General features: G+C 37.4%; 1 protein-coding gene across 1 annotated transcript in view; it reads right to left on the minus strand.

Moving 5' to 3' along the window:
* OBI1 (ORC ubiquitin ligase 1) overlaps positions 1 to 24,821 on the minus strand; it is a 38,861-nt gene that overhangs the window by 5,725 nt on the left and 8,315 nt on the right. Inside the window, exons 2-5 of the mRNA XM_033105007.1 lie at positions 22,932 to 23,067; positions 20,504 to 20,595; positions 18,030 to 18,278; positions 14,668 to 14,756 (exon numbers count right to left, since the gene is read on the minus strand). Coding sequence (XP_032960898.1) covers positions 14,668 to 14,756; positions 18,030 to 18,278; positions 20,504 to 20,595; positions 22,932 to 23,067 — 566 coding nt within the window. The remainder of the gene's footprint in view (positions 1 to 14,667; positions 14,757 to 18,029; positions 18,279 to 20,503; positions 20,596 to 22,931; positions 23,068 to 24,821) is intronic.

A 24,821-nucleotide genomic window follows, 5' to 3' on the forward strand; every position in this document is an offset into this window, starting at 1 on the left:
GTATTTCCAGAGTACATATCATTAAATGAATCAGAGCCAAGGCAAGCTGGAGGGATTTCTAACATCATTTGCCATACGTACTTCCTTTTCCCGAGCAAATTTCAAAATGGAATATTTTCAGAATCATTCCATTAGAGACCAAAAGGCTTTGATTTTCAAAGTAGCAGTGATGGTACCAAAGACTTCATTATGTTAGAGAAAACATCGTAGAGCAGTATGGGAGCTGCAGCTGATATCGGAAGTGTGTCCTGCTAGAATCTAGGAGAAGCTTAAAGGATTTTTGATCTTGGAATGTTAACTGAGGTGTACAATCTGGTTGAGGGCTCCCCTTGTCCAAAAAGCTACAGAGTACAAGACTGTTTCTGTCCCTACTAGAAGTAAGAGAAATGAAAGTCCTATTGGCTTCACCTTTGAGATATTATGACTATTGTAAGGGTGTCTCCAACAAAGAAACGTTCCCAAGATCACATGTTCTCATAGCCCATCGCATAGGAGGAACAGAATGTGTTTGAAGGGGGTCAGAAGAAAGCAAACGTGATAAAAGAATAAATGTCAGAATCAAGTATCAAAAGAACTAACCTCTAGTGGTATGCTGCCGTTAACTAGTGGTGAAACACTGAGCAATTTATTTTGCCTCTAATTCTCAATGGCATCCCCAACAAAAGGGATAAATGCGGGAAGCCCAGTGGGTTGCTGAGACCACCAAACTTCAGAAACATCAGCTTGAGGTACAAGGGGGACACTGGTGAAGTGAGCCCTCCTGCCTCCCATTGTATCTTTGGTTTTATATCTTCTCCTTACTTACTAGCTGACGTAACAGTGAAACAAACTGAAAGCAATCTTTGAATCTGGCCTGACAGATTTTCAGTGTTGATATCCTTGCTGTATATGGTTCTGATACACACAAATTTCAGTTACCACAGTTTAATTGAATAACACCAGTCACTTAACAACATGGTTCAACATACCACATTATATGAACTGTGAGCAACTGCATAAGGTAAAAACTTCACTGCTAGCTTTTCAGTTCACAAAACACTATGTAAATAACAGATGTTCATGGTGATCAGTGGCCAATCACGTCTTTCAAAGTCTGAAAGTGGCCAGTGTTATTCGTCTGTTATTCAGTTTATCTTACACAGTAAAACATGGAGCTGTGCTGCCACATGGTATTTTACAAAGGTGGATAATTAGCCAGCAGAGATGAAGGTGCAGCAAAGATGAGAAGTGATTATGTTAGAAGTGAAATTAGAATCAAATGTAAATGTAGTTATACAAGACTAGCTGAAACTACCACCATTCGAGAGACCCTAGATTATGCCAGAGGAATTTGGGAGAGGCCAACTTAGTGACATAAATGAGGATCGTGATTGTGACGAAAAGGCGAAAGATGTCTAGAGGAAGTGACAGGCTGGCAAAAAACTTCACATTAAAGCAACATGGAGATATTTCACAACATTGAAAGCACAAAGGACAAAATGCTGGAAGCAGATGCAAACTTAGGAGTGTGGCAGTTCGTTAAGGCGTTAGAAAAGATGCTAGAGCTTCCTATCGTAACTCATCCGATCAGGCGGCAAGCACTATTCAGATTATTCTCCATAAGTTTGTTACAAAGAAATAAAACACTTTAATTCTCAATGTTTTCAACTGTATTACATAAATATTAGCATACGAAATACGTATTACTTTTACTGTTTTTCTCATTTTCACATATATTTATAATTGACAGTAAGAGATTTAATGTTTTGACAAAAATTGTTAAAGGTTATAGAACAATTAGATTTTTCCCATTGAATATTAAGATTGTTTTGCGTGGTTTTCATTTGAATGGTCCTTTTTATGGTCCTATAGAACCATGCAAAGTGAGGATTACCAATTTTAGTATATGTGCTGCTGATGCAAGCACAGGCTTACCTAGGGGTTGGTATGTGAGAAAACCAAGTAAATTTATGTGGGTCTCAAAATCATTTTTTTTAAAGAACTGCCATACTTACCCTAAGAATGACTCACTCATATAGAGTGGATTTTATTGTTAAGACCCATTCATATAGAGTGGATTTTATTGCCTTCTACATAGTTGTAGTTGCATATCTTCTCATTCCTGGACTTTCAGAGATGTTAGGAAAGTATTTTCTTTATTTTATTTTTTTAAATTTTATTGGGGTATATTGGGGAACAGTGTTGTTTTTCCAGGGCCCATCAGCTCCAAGTCATTGTCCTTCAAACTAGTTGTGGAGGGCGCAGCTCAGCTCCAAGTCCAGTTGCCCTTTCAATCTTTAGTTGCAGGGGGCGCAGCCCACCATCCCATGCGGGAATTGCACAAGCAACCTCCGGTAGCTCAGCGGCAGCTCGTTGTCTTTAATCTAATTGTGGAGGGTGCAGCTCACTGGCCCATGTGGGAATTGAACCGGCAACCCTGTTGTTCAGAGCTTGCGCTCTAACCAACTGAGCCATCTGGCTGCCCCGTATCTTCTTTATTTTAAACATGGAGGAGAGGTAGAGTTTCAGATAGAACTTTCCATTTTTTCTTTCCCTTTCCTAAGTATTTTCTCCTAAAGCGTAATCCACTAGGTAGAGTTTCCTTTAGTTTGCAAACTCTGCTTTGATTTAAGCAAGTAGCTTGTAACATGAGCTCCTCAGGAACCTGAGTTTTGCTAGGAGTGGATGAAAAGGGAGAAGTCCCAGTGCTGTGCTCTGCTATGTCTTTTGTGTACAAGGTAGGCAGGGGGAAAATTTGGGGGAAAGAGGACAGGAAGAACCAGGACTATGGGGAGCTCAAAACTGTATTTGGTGGAGGGGCCTTCTTCTCTCACCTGCTTCCAACGAGTTGTTTGTGTATTACTCCTATCTGCCTCACCCTGTGTGTGTGTTAGGAGGATGCGGGAGCACCTGTCTTTAAACTACTACGGAAGCTACGGAAGTGGCCTATACATCTTTATCTGCTACTGAGCCATCGGACTTGCAGTGTTTCTTCAAGAGAGGTTTCTCTTTTTAAAATTAAACAGTTATAAACATGCTACATTCCTAGAGAATCTGTTAATCATAAGTGTTCTGTCTATGGCCAATCTTAGTCACACAAATTGGTTCCACAAAAAAATGTATTAATTAACAGGAGGCAGACTGAGAGACAACAGAAACAAATTTTCCCCCCCCCCCCCCCCCGCCCGAAGACTCAAGATAAAATTTTTGTTCTTTGGCCCATTAAAAAAAAAAAAGGAAAGTGAACTTTTGGGATGGAACTTACCAAGAGTATGGGTAACAGATAAATCTTTAACAGTCGTCTAAGTGACAACAATTGACAACGATGACAGTAATAACAGCAGCAGCCGCAACTTATTGATGTTTCCTTGTGTCAAGCACATTACTATATTCTTGATATATTATCTAATTTAATTGTCAACTTTATTGTTGACACGACAACAATTGTCATGTCAAGCAAGATATGTTATTTTTGTTTTAAAGATGAGAAACAAGAAGCTTAAAAAGGTTGTCTCTTGTTCAAGGTTACACAGAAAGTGAACAGCAGGAAAGGATTTGAATTCAAGTCTGTTTCAGTCCAAATACCATGTTTGAACTCATATGAAGTGTTTGAACACGAGTTCCCTTCATAAGTAATATCAGCACCTATTTATACGATGTAATGGTATAAAATGCAAGCTAGATTTACTGAGTACAAAGTCTACATACACAGTCAAGGGACTAGCAGTGTTGCAATATTTATTAGTACACTGCTAATAGAAACATGGAGAGAAAATAAGGAAACAAGATGTGGGAAGACATGCAGGTATGTATGCTGATAAATACAAAGTTGATAAATATTTATCAAACACCTACTATGTTTTAAACACAAGCTCAAGAATATTTTGAAACTTCCAAAGATCATTTTTTTACAGCAGTATTGCAGAAAACTACAGCACAAACAGATCACCCTGGCAAATGCCAACCCAAAGAGGGTGGCTATTTTAACCAGAGACATGAAGATTAAATCTGAACCAGAGCTATGAACTGAAAGCCCCACCTATAAGTGTGCTAAGTATAGAAAGTATACGGGATCATCTTATCTACCTCATGCACAATCAGCAGGTGTCTTCAGCTATGAGGAAACAATGCTACTTACGTGAAACAGGCAAAAATTTAAAAACAAAATTTTAAGGCCTAAACATCACATAGGTACTTCTTTCAGGGTATAATATTGAGGGGGAAAAATGCAAGTATGTTATGTTGCATCTTAGTTTAATCATAAATTCTAAAGTGTTTCATTATTTGCAAGAATTAAAAAAAAAAAGTCACACTTTTCCCCCTTCAAAACAAAGGTCACATGACAGTGGAACTAGACAAAGAATCAAGAATCGAGGCCTTTGCGGCCATTTCTCCTCCCTATGCCTTCTAAAAGCACTGTTTAAAAATTAAGGTAACGTTTGCTTTGCAAGCTTTCAAATGGAGAGCAGAATTTAAAAATAGTAGCTCATATTATAACACAATTTTAAGGTAAGTTTTATGTGTGTGTATGTTTATTTTATTAAACTTACCAGGCATGTGTAGTCAAAAATTGTGGTGTCGAAAATTCTTGCTGAGATACCTGGAAATTCTTACTAAAAACAACCCGAGTATTGGGCAGCAGGTATAAAATGAAGAACAGATTCCCGTTTGTGGTCGGTCTCTTAAAAGGGCTTCCCCATATGTATATACTGCCTGTGAAGGTGGGCTAACTTACTGTGGAATAAAGTCCATTCTATTTAATAAACATATTTCATTTCAATCTCAGAAATGCCCTTATTTTCTTTCTGAAAAGATCAACCTTGTTTACATGACATCAGTGGGGATCCCGATCTTTCATGGAAGGAGAGAACCTGAAGACATGCTATTTCATATCTTTTTACAGTTCCAAGAGGAATAAAGGACTTACACTTTTCCCCAAAATACAATAACCTTAATAACAACAAAATCTCAATAATGTAAGAGTACAACTATGCTTTGGTGAAAAAAGCATACTTTAAAATCTCTGGACTAGTATCTATCGATATATTTTTCCCTATAGTTAAATCAATCTCTCCCAGCACAAGGAACAATCTGAAACAAAATAAAACAAAACTGAAAACTGTGATCCAACCACCCTGTAATTAGTACTCAGATAACAGTTACTGAGGACTAATGCACACTGAGGGGCTATGAGGAAGGGAAACAAAAGGAGTAAAAGACATCATCCTTGTTCCGAAGCAGTTCATAATCTTTCTGGAAACCCAGTTGCTCAGTCATTAGCATGCACTGCAGGCTCTTGAAATATCTTATCAATACAATAAAGACAAGCTGACAGAAACCTGCAGTAACTGTCCACCCCCAATTAGCTGCACATCCAGAGAAGGGCCCCTCAGGCAGCTGAGGGGCCTGAGCACACCTGGCTGTCACAGTCTGGCCCCAGGGTATGATCAGGCTCCCCTGACAGTCTACAAGTTCCCCTTCCGGGAAAACCAAAGGGCACAACAGAATCACTCATTGGATCAGGCTGGGGTCAAATACCAGGAATCATGGCGTTTGTCAGAGCAGAATCACGAGAAACAAAAAAGGCCAGAATAGGTCAAGAAGGGACAACAGGCAAGGTCAGCAAGACCAGAGGTGCTGCCGAGAAACTCGAAAGCCAGGAGCCGTCCCAGTGATGCAGGCCTGGCCTAAAACACAGCTTAGGAAGAGCAGACCCGTGGACGAGGAAGGGGCCACAGCACAGAGTCAGCACGGAGACATCTTAAGGGCAGGACACCCAGTTCAAATGAGGCGACTCAGACAAGAAACCTTGTCTGGGAGCCAGGCAAGCCCTAACAGCACCTCCTCCTTTCCCCTTTCTGACTCCTAGTGACTAGGCGTCAACTTCAGGAAATCCTTCTGCTCTCCTCACTTGGAGAAAATGCCAGGAATCTGGTTTCTTGCCCTCTTAAACCTTTTGGTCTTTGAGTTTCAAGAAAGCTGAAAATCGCAATTCCCTGGTCAGTTCCCTCCCAGTGGCAGGATAGAGGACTAGAGTATAAGGACTCCTTCCTTCTGCCATGGGAAAGCACATGCATCCACGCGCACGTATTTTTATATAGATGTATATATGCATGCATTTTTAAAAATACGTCTTAGCTCCAAGGAGCTGGTAGATTAACTTAGCATGACAGTCATGGAACTGGTCAGTATATAGTGTGATCCTTAAAACAATATGATAGAACAATGGGAGGAACAAGAGGATAGTGTTCCTTCTGTCTCGAGAAATCATGGAGGGCCTTACAGATAGACACAACCTGGCTAGATCTCAAAGGATGGGTATTATGCACCAGGCAGAATAAAAAGGAGAGACTAATGGAGAGGACCAGGGAAGGCAAAGGAAAAGGCAAAGATACAAAGACCTGTCACAACACGGCGAATCTGGGCCCAGTGAGAAATTCAGCATGGCCAAAGCAGAGTGCAAGAAAGGGGAGGCTGGAGAGGAGACGAGAAGGCCAAACTTAAGTCATATTAGTAAGGAGCCTCACATGTACGATACTAAGAAATTTGGGTTTTAATTTACAGGCAAGGGGGAATCACCAAAGATTATTAAGCAGGAGAGTGAGACGATCAAATTTATATTCTAGAACTGAGGCAACGATACAGCAGATGTTCAGGGTTGAGAGTAGAAAAGAAGAGCAAGCAGGAAGGTTGTTAAAATAGACCAAGCACAAAATCATGTGGATCTAAACCAGTGGGAATGAGAAGAAGATGGATTTCAAAGGCATTTAAGAGGTAGGATGCATAGAATATAGTGAACAATTAAGTGTGGAATGAGGAGAAGTGGTGGAGAAACATAGGAAGACTGGGGTTTTTATCTTAGGCCACCAGATGAGCAGTGAAGCCATTAAGAAGAATAGGAACAAAGCAAGAGGAGAAACAATCTTTTACGTGGGATAGATACAGATACAATTATTTACACACACACACACACACACACACAGACACGTCTACCAGTTCTTTGTGCTACATATCATGCCAAACATAAAATTATTTCTTTTAAACCTTACAATACCATATTATCGACATTTTACACAAAGAAAACGAAGGCTCCAAGAGGTTATTTATTAATTTAATTATTCAACAAATATTCATCAGGTGCCTTTCAGGTGCTGGGGTTTTGCAAGTGAGGGAGCTAACAGCTAGGTTCTACCCCTTGTGGAGCTTAAAGTTTAGAAAGAAGGAGACAGACAAGAAACAAGTCAAGCAATTAAGCGAACAAGATAATTTAAGACAGTGGTAAGGGCTAAGAAGACAGTAATATTGTAACACTGAGCATTAACCATGGGCTCTAAGTGCATTTCAAGTTTTATTTCCCTTCACTCTCACTACAACTAGATAGGTAGTACTATTGTCCCCATTTCACAGAAGACAGAAACTGAGATGCAGAAAGGTTAAAACATCTTCCTCCAAATCAGAGGTAGTAAGCAAACAAAGCCAGCGTTCAGTCCGAGGGTGCCTGGCTCCTAGGAGAGCTCATAACCACACTGAACTGCTTCACCCCACCATGATTTTGTTACGATGGTGTCACTGTAAGACAGAGCGGGGAAGTAGAAGGTGCTAAAGCAGAGAGCTGCTTTTGATTGAATGATCAGGAAAGGTCTCTCTGCATCGATGACAGGAGACAGCCACATAAAGATCTGGAAGCAGAACATTCTAAGCAGAGAGGGAAAGTCTAGCATGTTTCATTAGGTTGGTGCAAAGGAACTGTGGTTTTTGCAATTATTTTTAGCCTTTTAAACTGCAGTTACTTTTGCACCAACCTAATAGACACAGAAAAAAGTCAGTATGGCCAGAGCAGGATGAGCTAGGGGAATGGGAATGAGATGAAGAAGAACAGGCAAGCGTAGACTAGCTTGTGAAGTACCTGAACTTTATTTCAGGAAAACTCTGGATAGTTTTAGGTAGGAGATTTAAACTTAATTTATACGTTATAAAAAGGTGAAAATGAATGAATTGGGTAAGGGAAGAAGAGGCAAAGCAAAAGCAGGGAAATTTGAATCCAGATATTGTGTCTCCAGAGCTAAGCATTTACAGTAGTTCCCCTTCATCTGCAAGGCATACGTTCCAAGCCCCTTGGAGGGCGCCTGAAATCACGGATAGTACCAAACCCTATACATACCATGTTTTCTCCCATACATACATACCTATGCTAAACGTTAATGTATAAATTAGGCACAATGAAAGATTAACAACAATAATAAAATAGAATAACTATAATATAATAAATATACTGTAATAAAATTTATATGAATGACTTTGGGGTCATCATTAAGGAACAGTTACTTGAGTGCCAGCACCGCTATATTGACACAGTACAGCCACACTGCCACACTGATAACTGAGATGGCTACTAAGTAACTGAGGGGCGGGAGCACATCCATGCTGAACATGCTGGACAAAGGGATAACCAGTTCCTGGGAAGAGGGAGCCGGACAGCGTGAGAGTTCATCATGCTACTAAGAATGGCGTGCAATTTAAAACTTATGAATTGTTTATTTCTGGAATTTTCCATTTAATATTTTTAGACCACTGGTAACCACAGGTAACTAAAACTGTGGAAAGCAAAACTGCAGGTAAGAGCAGGTGGCGGGCTACTGTACAGTCATTCACCACTTAAGATGGGGACATGTTCTGAGACATGCGATGTTAGGCAGATTTCACCTTTGTGCGAACATCATACTGTACTTACACAAACCTGGGTGGTATAACCCAGTACTGTAATTAATTGTATGCGCAATACTTTTGAACAGCTGGCAGCGCAGTAGGTTTGTTTACACGAGCATCCCCACAAACACGTGATTAATGTGCTGTGCTAGGTCACAACAGCTGTGATGTCATCGGCGATAAGAAGTTTTCGGTTCCATTATAATTTTATGGGTCCACTGTTGTATATATGGTCGTTCATTGACTTAATCAACGTTATGCAGCACAAGACTGTACTTAACCTCTTTGCTCTAAATGTAAGGTATAGGATCTCAGGTAAACGTATAAAGTGGACAGATGGGAACGTGAATCCATAGTTCAGGAGAAAAGGTGAGGCCAATGATTTAAATTTTCTTTTGTAATCTTTGACATACAGGTAGATTATTATTAAAGCCATGGGAATAGACGAGATGGCTCAAGGAACACAAATAACAGCAAAAAGGGAAGGAAGCCAGACCCTAATCTATGAAGCCTATTCTTTCTTCCTCAGGGCATTTCTTTTCACATGCTGTAACAGGAAATACTGCTGACTGTCTGGAGAGTATCTGCAGCCTTTATCCTCCCCCAGAAGAAGCTGGGGCAAGGGTGAAGACTGGTCCATAATGACAAGCCTTGGAGTTGCTGTGCAGTAAAAGAGGTGCTGCATGCAAGGAGAGATTATCAAACCCATAGATCTCACTAACGACACAATCACAAGAATACGTAACATTCCTGAATACATATTTATAGAAAGGAAGGTCATTAATCCAATTATAACCAAGTTTGATATAATGACCTATGAAGTTTTATACCCTATGCTATTAAGGTGAGTTAGTAGCTGAATGCAAGAACTGCTCTGCTAAAGCCTCCTAATAGCTGACAACATGGAACAAACCCTGCTTATCACGCATGCCAGGAGCAAAAAAATGGCACAACTGAACAGAGAGAACTTGGTGAGAGGGTATGGAACTTTCAAATGCTTTACAAGTAAATTCTTCATACTTCTTCAAGCTAACATATCACTAAAGAACTCCTAATTCTATCAAGGACAAATGTATCCACATTTCCTGGAACAGTTCAGGAATAGAAAGTAAAGCCAAGGGAACTTAGGAATATGAGAAACGCAATACTTAAGTCTTTCCTTCCTGTTCTTGTTTCTTACCACATGGAGGTGTGACACTGTTGGCATTCCCCACTAAACAGTGGACCGGGAACAGGCCTTTCTCCTGAGAGCAGAGTAGTGGAGACAGTGGAGTCATGCCAACCAGCTATTTACTAGGGTTATTGATGATGGTCACAATAGAGAGCTGTGCAAATTACACAGAGGACTTCTGCTCTGATGAGTTTGGGAGGGAAGCCACCATCTTTCTTGAGCATGACCTGTAGCTGTTACCAGAGAGAAGGGACTGGAGCTAGAGGGACCACAGTACTTCTAACAGCTCACATTCTTCCTGTTGCTCAGAATGCCTTCTTCCTCATTGAAATCTCCATCCTTCAAAGCTGGGCTCAAATCCTGCTTCTTTGAGAAAGACTGTCATCACTACAACCCACCTGCCATTCTCTGAACTCACATTGCAGTCTCTGCTTTTTCGCTTCATATCTGTTTAGTATTTCATTGTTTCATATATTTTTGTCTCTCAAGTTCATTAGATTATGAGCTTCTTGGAGGCAGGAACCATGTTTTGTTGGTTTTGATTTTTTATTATAAAAATGTTCAAGCATTCACAGAAGTAGGGAGAAATATGTAACAAACTCCCATATATTCATCACCCACTTTCAACACTTATCAGGATTTTGACTCATTTCATATATATATATATATATATATATATACACACACACACACATATATATATATGTGTATATATATATCCCTTTATTTTGTTAAAACATTTTATAGTCCATATTTTAGTTTGCATTTCTTTAAAAAAAGACATTTTCTTAAGCAACTGCAATACCTAAACAAAATTAACAATAATTCCTTAGAATAATCTAATATCTAATTCATATTTAAATTTACATAATTACCTCAAAAATGTCTGGACATTTGTTATTAATCAATATCCAAACATAATCCATATACAGTAGACCCCTGAACAACGTGGGGGTTAGGGGTGTTCATCCCCCTCACAGTTGAAAAATCTGTGGATACTCAATTCCCTTATATAAACTAACTTTTGACTCCCCCAAAACTTAACTATTGCCATCCATTGGTATCTGTGGCGGATGGGTTCCTTATATAAAACGGCACAGAACAACCCACAGTCAGCCCTCCACATCCAGGGATTCCTAACAGCGCGTCGAAAATGCTGTTTTCAATCTGCGATTGGCTGAATGCAAGATGTGAAACCCCAGGGTGTATGGCGAACCAACTGTATATTTATTGAAAAAAGTACACAGTATGCGGATCCATGCAGTTCAAACCCATGTTTTTCAAGGGTGAACTGTACTGCATTTGGTTATCGTGTCTCTTAGTTCTTTTTACTGTAAAGCGGCCTCCCCCTCCCACTGTGCCAATGATTTAATGACTGAATCTCGTCGTTTTTCCCATTGAGTGTCCCACATTCTGGATTTGTCTGTCTGCTTCCTCACAGTCCAAGGGGCTATGTTTTTCATTCATTTACTCAACAAATGTGTTATCAGGAGCAGAATATGAGCCAGAACTCTAGGAAATACAGTGGCTACAACAGTGAATACAACTACAGCCCTAGCTCAAACAGAAGAAAGCCATAAAACAAATAATTACACAAAATATTAATTATTAGCAATTGTGGTATGTGCTAAGAAGGGAAAGCACACATTAGTAAGAGAAATTATATACAGTAAGGAAATCTAACCTACTTTAGGGGTCAGGAAGAGTATTTATTTTGTATAGTTCAAAGTATCTTAGACAACGTTAAGTAAATCAGCATTCAGTATTTCTGGGTTGGCTGGGAGAGTGAGTTTTCTTCAGATATCAGCCTTTCAACTAAAGGATATGGCACCACTTCCTGAGTTCTGAATATCAAATCTGATTCTCTTAGGAATTCATGTTAGGAGAAAACTGAAAGGGCAAACAGATGGTTTTTCCCAGGTGAAATAACTTATTTTAGAACAGAAAGAAGAATTCAGGAAGTGGCTAAATAAAGTCAAAGAAAAAGATCAAATTTCCTGACCGCCAGTTTAGATATTAGCACAATGAATTTCGGACGAGGAATAGAATGGATATTGAAACTTTGTAGGATATCTGCCACACTGCTCCAAAGGGATTTTAAGTTAAAGTCGAGGAAGGAAAAGTATCCAGGTACACTTTAAGACTGGATATAATGGAGGGTAAAAGATAGAATAGAAAAACAGTAACAGAGGAGATAAATGATAATCCAGATCTTCATTTTAAAAGATTAGAGCACTGTTTGCAATGTATTACTTTTGTACAATACTGTCTACTTGAGAACAATGTAAACGTTTAAGTTCCCCTCTTTCTAAACACATCAATTCTAATTTTGGAGCACTAGCATGATACTTGTTTGAGTATCTTGAAAAGAAATAAATTCCAGTATGGACTGAATTGTTTTTCCCACCTCTTCACCCCCACCTGCCAAATTCATATGCTGAAGCCCTAACGCTCAATGTGACCATACTTAAGAGGAATTTTAGGAGGTAATTAAGGTTACATTAGATCATAAGGATGAGGCCCTAATCTGAGAGGATTGGTGTCCTTATAAGAGGAGGAAGAGAGGCCAGACATCTCTTTCTCTCTGACATGTGAAAGCATAGTGAGAAGGTGGCTGGCTGTGTGTAAGCCAACAGTCCTCGCCAGAAACCCAAACTGCTGAACCTTGATCTCGGACTTTTAGCTTCCAGAACTGTGAGAAAATAAATATCCTTTGTTGAAGCCACCCCATCGATAGTATTTTGTTATGGCAGCCCAAGGTGGCAAATATGACTTCCTACTTTAAATTCTCTAGTGTCTAAATTTTAAACCTCGCCTGCATGATTTATAGAATATATCTGCATAATCTGAAGGATACATCAGAAACTAAGGCCATGTGAATAAAAAGCATTCCTTGACATCTAACTAAGTAGACAACAGAAAATAATTGGTCAAGATGCTTCCTAATCAAGGGAACAAAATAGAATGGTTTTTACTTGCTTACAGGTACTTTTAAACTGAATTTTCGTCTTCTTTTCAATACAAATAGAGGCTCTCTTCAAGTGAACCAGATCTGGGTATTTTCAGTAGTGGTCAGTTTCTCTCTGAATTCCACTAGGGTTTGGTGACGCAGGGTGAACAAGGCTATAAATCAAATGCAGTGCATTTAATACCTCAGTGCATTGCAAATTGATCTGGAATAGGGGTCAGTTAGTATCATTTTTTTAAGTGAAACTATCGCCTTCCCCTGAAGGGAAGGCATGGAAGTTAAAGATAGCAAATCCTAAAGTTACATGGGATTCAGAAGTGTGGCTGCTTGTTAGAATAGGCAGAGGCCAGGTTTTTTCAGGTGAGGTTCGTCAGTTACTTATCAGGCTGGAGCCATGGATATTTAAAAACACACATTCTGGGAGCTGGCATTAAATCTGAAATGTGGGTGGGCAACTTTTCAAGAAATAAAAGCTACAAACAAAATAGCTTTAGTTCCATTCAGCATGCTGTGGGAAATGGCTAATGGACAAGCATTACTATGACTGGCAAGGCGCACTGCCAATAAATGAGAGGAGCAGAGATTCAAAACCACCACATAACAGCAACACTTCCTAAGCTTATTTCACTCATTTGTCAAAGAAGGACATTATCTGGAGTGAAAGCAAAATGAGGTTGGAGAAGACAGGGGAAGGAACTATTGAAAAGTAAAAGCTATGCTTCTTTTCCTATTGGTTAGTTATCTCTGTTTTGAGTAATTATGGTTTGCTTCTACCATTTCCTGTTACCACACTTGGTTTTACTGAAGGCAACATTTTCTCCTTTTCAAATGACAAGCAGAGAGCTATTTCAAGTAGGCCAAATATCCCTTGTTTGCTTACGCCTGCCTTGTGTTTTTCCACTAGGAATGAAATCTAGTGGATGGATGGGAAGAAAGTGTGGCGTGCCACCCCTCAGAGAGGGATGGGGGCCATATTCTCTTCTCACTTGTCATTTTTTTCCCTAGAAAAATTTCAAGTGCCATATCCCATCTTTTCTCCATATTCAACTCTTAAGTCTCAACTGTTTCTTAGAATTTTAAACAGATTGTTAAGCGGGTCAATACCTGCAATCTCTTACATTTGGGAACTGAATTAAAACTATCCAATCATAACAGGAAGAATAAAATCACTTAGTTGTATAGTTCAGATCAGTAAAAATGAACAATTAATGCCTTAAATTCTATTTCAGATAGGCTTTTTAGTCTAATGGGTAGTGTAAAAGTGTAATGATTTTCAGTGTAATGGCACAGAAGACAGAATCTGGGTCTGAACTACCTGTGTTCAAGTCCAATTTCCACTACTTATTAGCTGTGCAGATTTTGATAAATCAACTTAATTTCTCTCTATGCCTCCACTTCCTCATCCGTAAATGAAAATAGTTCTACATCACAGGTTGTTATACCGGGCAAAGAGAAAGCACTATATGAACATTAACTATTATTAAGATTATTTCAGAAGACTTCTAAAGGGCATTATGTTAGTCTCCCTACTGTTTTTTAGTACTATTAAACAGTTACATGTAAAACCAAGTGAAAGTTCACCTGTTTTAGGTCACAAAACAATCCTCTTGCTAATCAGATAAGGTAAAACGATAAGAATGAAATCCTTTCTTCAAAATTAGTCTTAATTAAGACTAAGAGTTTAGTCTCAATACCATCGCTTTACACTTGACGTTTAGAAGCAAGACATTCTTCTTAAAACTACATGCTTCAATAAAGAATCAAATGCAGAACACATACAATAAAAACTTATTCTAAAACACTGACATAATCTGAAACATTGCTCTGTGAACAAAATACATACTTCTGGGGTGATCTGTTATCAAGTTCAGCCTTCAGTCGTAAATTCTCCCTCACCAGGCCACCATTTTCCAATTTCAATTTTTTATTTGCCTTAAAAAAAAAAAGAGTTGAAAATAATCAAGCACAAGCTAAAATGAAAGTGCCTTGTAAAAACTATGACATGAGCCATCAGTATTTTTTTAGAGTAATAATACCAGAAAACTGAATGCTAGAGCATGGCCTTCAGAAACCTAAAATCATCACTGGGAATGACTTGTGAAACTGTGAATTTGAAATCAGTATTCCAAGCATTTGAAATCAGTATTCCCCAAGCACTCTGCAAATCTTCTATCCAGGGAAATAAACGGAGCTATGTTAGTTAGCTTAGCGTCATTAAGGGACTATACTAATGACATTTTTTCCCCTTTTTTACATAACGGAATACTCTAAGCATGATAACATTATACCACATGCAATTATTTGCAAAACTTATGCTGAGTTAATTCTTGACTTTGAGACTGATTTTTGGTTGCTACTTAAAAAGTTTTTTTAGTGATAACAAATCTAATATGATTAAATCACTTGATTTCTTTCTTCAAAAGGCTTTCCCAAATGCCCTGGCTCACAACTTCTGAGACTCTCAAAACTGAGCTAATATTTTGTAATAAATTCTATGGATTCTCTTTTGATTAAAAAAAAAATCCCAAGATTGACTTTATTTTTTTAATTGTATGATACTTAAAAATTACCTAACAAAACATTAATTGCGGGAAAATCTAGAGGCTTAATATTGATTCTGGACAGCCTGAAAAGTAGTATATATAAATTTTAGAGTTTTCTTAAAAGCTGCTGCCTTTAAATTGCCTCGTCATTGCATTTTTTGAATTCTGAAGAAATATAAGACTTTCTAGAATGGAAACCAATCTCACCTACTTGGCAAGAGAAATTCATTGTTTGACTAGAACATTAACATTCAAAGTAATGGGTCACAAGAACCGTCAACTGAAAGGTTTAAACCAATAAGATTTAAACAAACAGATTTCAAACATTGGACCAATGTATTTGACTAATTTCCAGAACTTCTGACTATATTACTTGCCCATCCACACAAAAATGCCCCGGAGGATGGCCAGAGAAGCAAGGCAGAGAACAAAGTCTAACTCTCCTAGATTCATGCAGGTTCCTTTTGGGCTCTGAGCACCTGCTTATCTTCATGGTTGCAACACAACCTGGATTGTGGAGGGTTAATTCCTTAAGTGACTGATAAACACCATTACTGCCCCTCTGAAGACATAAGAAGAGTCATTTACTTCCTCATACACACAGACAATGAATTAATCTCTCAAGCATAGCACCATAAGAGGAGGCACTTAAGTGAATACTTTTTGATGACGATAAGCTTAAATTAGAAACTCATTTGAGATTTCTTTTCCCCTCTATACTATATCACTGTATTTCAAGGTCTCTCACCAGGCCCGGGTTTCTCTAACATTCTCTTTAAGGGCTGGCTAATTCCTCAACTATCCGGAGATATTTTCAAATTCAGGAGTGTTAGGGTCATAAAGACTACAAAGGGCAGAGTTCTGTCTATTTGTTGCATCTAAAAGAGTAATGATGTCTTCAGCTATTTTGCATTCTCAACACTGTTGGGTATGGCCTCGTAACGGTTCAAAACTCACTCAGCCCTGAAAACATCAGAAAAAAGGTCCATTTTCCTCACTCTAAGTACTCCTTTACTCTGAATTTTGAACACCTGCATTTAATTGATAGTACGTTATTGTTTTGTCCTTCACATTCAGATTTTGCCCTACAAACCGTGGTTTCTAATTCATTTGTGCCGCAGTTTATTGCCCAGTACTACCTAATACCATCGCTAGGCACCCAAAATGGGCTTATTACATATCCCAAATAATTCTGAGGTCTCACGGTAGCTTTGGACATTGAATTTAACATGTGACCTTTAAAAGGGAGAAGAAAAACTGTGCTTTCTATACTTTCCCTTTACATACATCCCCTACACCACTCTTATGAGACCAAGCCACATGCTGTAAGAAGCATTTAATGCCAGAAACTTAAATGAAGTTTAGTAACTATAAAGGAGGCCACATAAAACTTACTGATGGCTCAAAAAGAGGAAGGGAAGTTAACGGGGACATGGCAGAGACAAATACTATACTGTCCCAGCTGCCTTTCCTTTTTGTGTCCTTTTCTTAGACAAACCAACATGCTAATGTGGGCCATCAATATTCAATTCCCCTAAACTTGTCACAAACTCAGTACAATTATGTCTGTAGTTTTTTTTTCTTTTTTCTGAGCCCAAATGGCATTTCTTTTATATGTAGGTATTTGAAAATGGCTTAGTATTTACACTAAGTTGCAGATACTTCTCTGCTACTTAACCACATGGGGACCAAAGGGCCAGTATGTGGTGGTACTTCTTTAAAGTATCATATGGAGCTCATTAATGATTTTAGGAGGCAGGATTTAGTAATTCAGTACAGTTACAGTATTTAAAGGGAATGCAGATAGGTTGAATGCGTGGTGGTAGACCTGGATACCACAAAATGATCTCCACTCTGCACAACAAGACTCCATTGTGGATAAAGCTGAAGTCAAGCTACAGGCTGGTCCGTCTGGCAAACAAAGACATACAGCACTTGCTTATAATCTCTAGTGCTGACTGCATGGATCTTATCTCCTTTTCTAGAATGGAAAATTCTAGAGATTTGGCTTTTTCACCTACGGTATGCCATCTCTATCTTATTGGATGGATGGAAGAATAATTGAAAAAAATGAACCCGTCTCATAAGCCACAATATCCTTTTGTATGAAGTAGTCTAAAGAGGCTACTCACAGCTCTCTTGGAATTCTTCCTTAAGCCTTTAACTACTTACAATCTGAAAAATCAGAGAATGGTAATGCTAGAAAAGATACAGTCCAAGTCTTTCATTTTATAGGTAGGGAAATGGATATGTGTTTGTTTTTATGCATACAGGGCAGTCACTGACAAAAGCTTAAAAAAAAATTAAGGTAAACCACAAAGAAGGGAAATAGAAACACATCCTTTAAATTGATGTCACTCTCCTACAAGATGCAAACTCATACAGAAGCACTATAGAGTCTCCAATTATAGTCACAAATTGAACCACCTGATATTTCTTGGCGGCTAATGACATTTAAGGAGAAAAAGTTTTCCTCTTGCTTGGATGATAAGTACTCATCCAGGGATTCTGTCCTTTCACCACAAATCATCTAATGATGAGAGTCAAGATAAAATGGATATTTATACTTTTGAAGGAAATTACAATATTACAGAATTTTAAAAGCAACTGTAATAGAAATTTAAAAAATTATAATAGAATTTTATAAACAACCACAACTTACCTCCTTTAACTTATCTACATCATCTTTCATTTTTTCATAGATTTCATTAGCTGTTCTAAGTTTTTTCTTCCACTCTGCTACAGTTTCTGGATCAGTTTTACTTGGATTATTTGCAACTGGATGTTTGTCTTCATTTTGGTTGCCCTGCATTAAGGTTAAAGGATCCAGAATAGTTTTGATCTGTGACTCCAAGCTGACATTTTTACTTTTGAGTTCTTCTACCTCTTTCTGCAGACAATCTATTTCGTCCTAAAAAAGTATTGCAAAGCCATTAGGTAGACACAGACATTAAGCACATACATAAGCTAATCTGAGGCCGATGCGTTTTTAAATTATATACTCAAAATTCTGTAGATACAGATTCTGTATGCATCAGAACAGTTTTGTAGGTAGAAAGTCACACACAGTTGAAATTCTCAAAATGTATTCTGACTCTGAGAAAAACTGGCATTCCCACTGCTTTTTTCATTTAGATTCAGTGATAGTTTGTAGTTTTTTAAAAATAAAGCTGTAAACTCTTTGATTCTATGTAAAATGTCCAGGAAACGAAAGTCGTATGAATTCAAAAAGGAAGTAGATTCCTCAGAAAAAAATTCTGAGGTGTATTTAATTGCTTTACTGAGGGAAATTTAAAAATACAGTGCTGATGAAGGTGATCTATTATATTATAGTTTTGTTTCATGTTTGTGTTTTTGCTTCTATAGTTGACGAGTTGAAACCATATACCATTTCCTTCCACTTTCCATTTCAGAATAATACCTGTAGTTAATTTTTAACTTTCTACGTTCTGTTTCTTCAATTACTCCCGTGACTATTCCAAGTATTAGATTTCCCCATCTGGAACTGCTTATTATCTTTTTTTTTTAATTAAAGTTTATTGGGGAGACAATTGTTAGTAAAGTTACATAGGTTTGAGGTGTACAATTCTGTAATACATTATCTATATCTCACATTGTGTGTTCACCACCCAGAGTCGGTTCTCTTTCCATCTCCATACATTAGATGCTTATTATCTTAAATCCCATTATTACACATTTGGACTGGAATTTTTTTCTGTGATACCACTTATTCATCTATAATGGATACTTCTTCTTAAACTAAGACTGAATAATTCTGTTGTTAGAAAATAAATTCCAAGTACCTCAATATGCCAGTGATCTTCTAAAAGATTAATTTGATTAGTACCTAAGTATGATAAATATTCATTAAGTTTGTAAGAATACATTTTAGAATTAACACAGATAGTATTACTTACTATTTAAATCATAGTTCATTTCAAGTTAAATACAATTATAAAATGAGAAAATCACTTCATTCGTTTGAATTAATACATTAATGAATAAACAAATACAAGCAGAAAAACACATATATGAATGAATGTTTATCAGTCATTTATTTATGCCCTACTCTATTCGAAAAAAATTTGAGGCACCTGAAGTAGTTTTCATGTATGTAGTTTAACTTAAAGATATTTCATATCAAAAGAAGAGATCCATAATATCCCCCTTTTAGTCTACATAAAATGAAAGCTGGGCTTAATGTTTACTATTCAAAAGTATATGTATTCTACCAGCATGAGGCTAATTTGGAAAAATTCCATCACTATATCATATCACCTTCACAGAAAGAAAACTACACGATCTTACTTATACAGGGAATCTAAGAAAGTCTAAAATACATAGAAGCAGAGAGTTATACATTGGTTACCAGGGGTGGGGTGGTGAGGGGAAATGGGGAGATGGGGTTGAAGGGTACAATGTTGTAATTATGTAGGACAAATAAGTCTGGAGAGGTAATATCCAGCATGATGACCATGGTTAATAATATGGTGTTGTATACTGGAAATTTGCTAAGAGATTTAAGGTGCTCTTACCACATGCGCACGCGCACACCCACAAAAGCACAGTAACCTTGTCAGGAGATGGACATGTTAATTGGCTTCACTGATGTAATAATTTCTCTATGTATATGTATAGCAAAACATCATGTTATATACAATTTTTATTAAAAAACACACAAAAAAAAGAATTAGACTCTCTCTGCTGGTAGTTGACATAAATATATTTACTTTCAGAACTGATGTGATAGGCAAAAACAAAAACTTTATAGGCAAAAACAAAAACAGAATGAGCACTGTAGTCATTATTCACCAGAGCACTCCTAATTTCTTGTGGGGTTTGGACTTTTATAAGAGGTTTTCTTTTATCTCCCAACTTCTTGAGGGAGTAAATACTTACAAAATGATCTGTTGAGGACAAATTTTAAATAAAAGAAAGAAAAAAAGAAAATACTTCTATCTGTTTCTTTCTTCTATTTGAAACAGAAAAGGAAAAAAGAATTTATCAAATAAGGCATTTTTAAATTGACATTAAAATAAGATTTCATTGGATGTTTAAGAAGTCCAGGAACTGAGATAGCTCAGTTTTACCTTGAATTCAATGTTGTCATCATTTTAAATTTCAATTATTATTTACCTCATATTCTTTGTGGAGTAACTCAAGCCTAGTTTTCCGAAGGTGCTTCCGGACTATATGGCTCAGCATAGGTTCACTTTCACTGGTCCCTCCTACAGGAAAAAAAAATCTAACTTCATTCTCATTTGGGCAGAATGAAAATAAAAATGAACCCTTTTTTTATTGTTTTATACAGTTCTCCAGCTGATTTCTACTTATATGCATACTTCGGGCTGCCTTCTTGGCCTTTTCTCTATCTCAAACCTAAGAAAAGATAAATATCAAATAACATCATGAGAAATACCTTCAGTAAAATATGTTGAATTTTACCTACCTATAAAGGTAAGTAAATCTGCATCTTATTATAGCAAACTTAATGAAGGCAAATACTATATTTTATTAATTATCACATTTAGACTACTGCAAATATTAATACCAGATAATTGTTAAATAATGATAAAACCAATGATTATATGTATATATCATGTTTCCCCGAAAATATGACGTAGCCAGACCATCAGCTCTAATGCGTCTTTTGGAGCAAAAATTAATATAACACCCGGTCTAATTTTACTATAGGACTGGATCTTATAAAATATAACACAATATAAGACTAGGTCTTATATTATTTTTGGCTCCAAAAGACGCATTAGAGCTGATTGTCCAGGTAGGTCTCATTTTCGGGGAAACACGATATATATATACATACACACACACACACACACACACACACACACACACACACACACATATATACGTGTGTGTGTGTATATATACACACACACGTGTATATATACCGATACATTAGAAAAATAATGTTATCAATAGTATCTATATATTTCACATATAATTACCTACGCATCATAACATATAATAGATACATTCATTCTGATATATATTATCATAACCAATATATTCATTCTAACATATCTAGGTACTGGTAACACACTAACAGATTAACGTGTGTTTTCACTGATTCTAACAACTCAGTTATAATGGATTATCGTCTACCAGTAATGACTCCTTACAAATACTCAAAATGAGTTTTTCCTGAGAGCTCTTCCCTTATTGCTGTGGTGACTTTATGTTTCTTAGCATCATCATACCAAAGGCATTTTACAGATGTTCTTTTTCAGGACGTTCTATCCAAATGCAAGGATAGAGAACTATTTTACTTGAAAGAATTCATGAAAAATCACTTAGAAAACTCGCAGCAGAGGTTAACGCTGCAGTGTGCAGCAGACAGAGAAATATTCCTCTATCAGACTTCACCCCGTCACCCAAGAAAGAAACCTCGGAGCTATCTCTGCGTCCTCCTTCAGAGCTCTTAGTTCCAAAGTCCCACTGGTTCTTTTATTCTAGCTTATATCTTCTTTTCCCTTTCCATTGTGAAAATCTTATTTAAGTCTATTTCCCCTAATTTGGGACTACTACAATGATTTAAGTTTTCAGAAAGGTGGTTTTCTATACATAGCTAATGATATATTTACTTTCAATTTTTCCTAAAGCAAAACCAAATAAAAATAATTTTAATTGTTGCAACCTGAGAAAAATAATTTATATGAGCAGAACAAAAACCCAACACTAAAAAAGCTCTTTAAATGTTTTTCAAGGATCTTCTAGTTCAATTCTTAACCCCCCTCTTACCCATACTAGCATGGCCCTGAATGTTCTTTTCTTTACCTGAATCCAGACTCACATTCTCCCTCACCTAGGCAAGAGCCTCCTACCTGAACTGCTCACATCCTGTCTCTCCCCTACAGCCCAACCTACATATCATCACCTGAGTAATGTTCTTCAAGCATATTTTGGGTCATGCCACTTCCTTGCTCAAAACCATCATGCCCACCTCATCCTTCTCATCCATACAGCAAGTCCCCGGTTGAATCTGTCACTCAAGAGTCTCTGCACTGAAGTCTTAATTTACCTTTTCAGTCTTATTTCAGTAGTCAGACCCAAACTAGACTACTGATCATTTCCAACAACATGCTTTATGTTTTCCTACCTCTAAACTTTAGTTCACGCTATTTCCTCTGCATAAAATGCCTTCCCTAATCTTTAGAAGTTGAAATTTTATCCATACTTAAATCTCTACCTTAAAGGCCACCTCTTCATGAAGTCTTTCTCTATGTTCCTAATTGAACCTGCTTGCCTGAACTCTGTGGGTCTTTTCTTGGCCTTTAAACATTTGCTGTTTTAAACTATTAATATTTTGGTCTGCATGCACAACCTCTACCAGAATGTAAGTTCCAAGAAGCTCTAAGATTTCTCATACTGACTTGTGCTCCTCAGTTCTTCCACTTATGGATGATATAAATGACCAATCCATCCAGTATGATATTGCAAAATAACATCATTGAAAGTTGTCTATTTTGGTCTTCTTCTAAATATACACTATTTACAGACTGTTTCTTATCTATTTCTATGTGTTTATAAAATAGGCCCTTACCAATAATCTCTTTGCAAGGATTTTCCGGAGTGATGGGGACTCTGCATGCTGGACACTGGCTATTATTCTTCAACCACAGATCGATACAAATTGAACAAAATACATGGTTGTTGATGCATATGACAGGCTGGCGCACCTTTGAAAAAAGAAACGTTATTTTTAAGACACAGCAAAAGTGGTAACTAGAATCCCAGTAGGTTTAGTTAAGAGCAAACAAATTGCTTCTCTAGAGTACAGCAGAGTAAGATTAGAAGCAGAGAAGCTGCTTCTGCTACCGCATTGTTTCTTATCTATGTTTAACAGAGATACTACCTGAGATACCCTGTCGTAGAGACTGAAACTCTTGACATTATGAAATGGTTTTATTTTATTCCAAACCATACTCATAGCCATAAAGAAAATACATTTTGTTCCACTAAGGCTGGGACAATTTTCCTTTAACTATTCCATTTTAGAATTATGAATGAGGACTGGAGGGTTCTTTTAACACCCATCTGATGCTTGACTCCTCCCCTCAATTCACTCTACTAGTACATTACAGAGCAACAGCAAATTACACCTTTACTAGCATTCACATCTTACTAGAAAATCCCCCAAACCAGAGGCATGAAAGCTAAAACAACCCTAAAAGACATGAGTCCCACTCTCAAGTGGTATGTAATCTAAACAGCAAACAATGCTGACAGAAATATTGACATAAATCTTTGACTCCATTTAACCAAGTACAAATTAGTAATACTTTACATGTATATAGTCTTATATTTTACAAAGGGCCTTCACATGCATTTTCTGTGTGTGTGTTTGTTTTGTTTTTGAAATAACCCTGTGAGATAAACAGAGTAAATATAGTTTACAAATAAGGAAAGCAAGATGGGAAAAATGTAGGTGGCTGGCTCAGGGTTATCTAGATCGAAAACAGAAAAGAGGTTGCTTTCGTTTTATACCTGATGTTTTGCTGGGGTTGCTTATATGGTTATTATCTATCTCCCGAGAAGGAAAATAGAAAAGTTGTTTTAGTTTTCTACCTGATATATATTTATTTACATATTTGTTCTCTATCTCCCCTATTAGAATGAAAGCTCCATGAGGGCGAGAACTTCCTTAGTTTCATTCCTTCCTCAATTCCTGGTGCCTAGAAGACAGCCTAATACACGGTAGGTACTCAATAAAGGTTTGGTGAATGAAGTAATTTGCTATTAAGACAGTACTTAACATTCAATCAGTTGGGGAACTTGACAGAGCGAATAATGACTTAATGTTCTTCGCATAGCACAAATTTAACAATAAAAACAACCAAAAAAAGACAGAAATGCTTAGGCTTTCACTTGATTTATGGTAGTTTTACTGTGGGACTTAAAAACGTTTATAGGAATTTTCAGTATTTTCCTGTCCTAATGATAATAATACTATCGACTGGAAGATCACAGGAAAGCAGAGGAAGCAAAGGGAGGAAGAGACAGAACCACCACAGACTGCTTTCCGCAGTGAAAACACGTGTGCTGCTGTATGTCCACCTCAGTATGTGAATACTCAGAATATGAGTATTAATTTTAAAGGGGTCCCTACCCTCAAAGAAATCACAGACATATGGCGGTCCATGTCAGGCACGTAAGCAGTTCGAGTCTTACTACAAAGTGCTCTCTGGTCTTAGTCTGCCTTTCCAAACATTTAGATGCTTCCTGGATTACGAACCCTAACAAGAAACTAAACAAAGAAGGTAATTCAACATGGATTTAAACTTCTTCTTGGAGAAACCAATTCTAATCCGTTCAGTTCAACTGACTTGATAGAACTGAAGTAAGTAAATAAATAAATAAGACAGATCAGGAAGCACAGCTTCTCAAACTCTTCTTCTCAAGTATTCCTACCAACAGCCAGAAGTGAATTGAG

This window comes from Rhinolophus ferrumequinum, chromosome 4, assembly GCF_004115265.2.
Source record: "Rhinolophus ferrumequinum isolate MPI-CBG mRhiFer1 chromosome 4, mRhiFer1_v1.p, whole genome shotgun sequence".
Lineage (NCBI taxonomy): Eukaryota > Metazoa > Chordata > Mammalia > Chiroptera > Rhinolophidae > Rhinolophus > Rhinolophus ferrumequinum.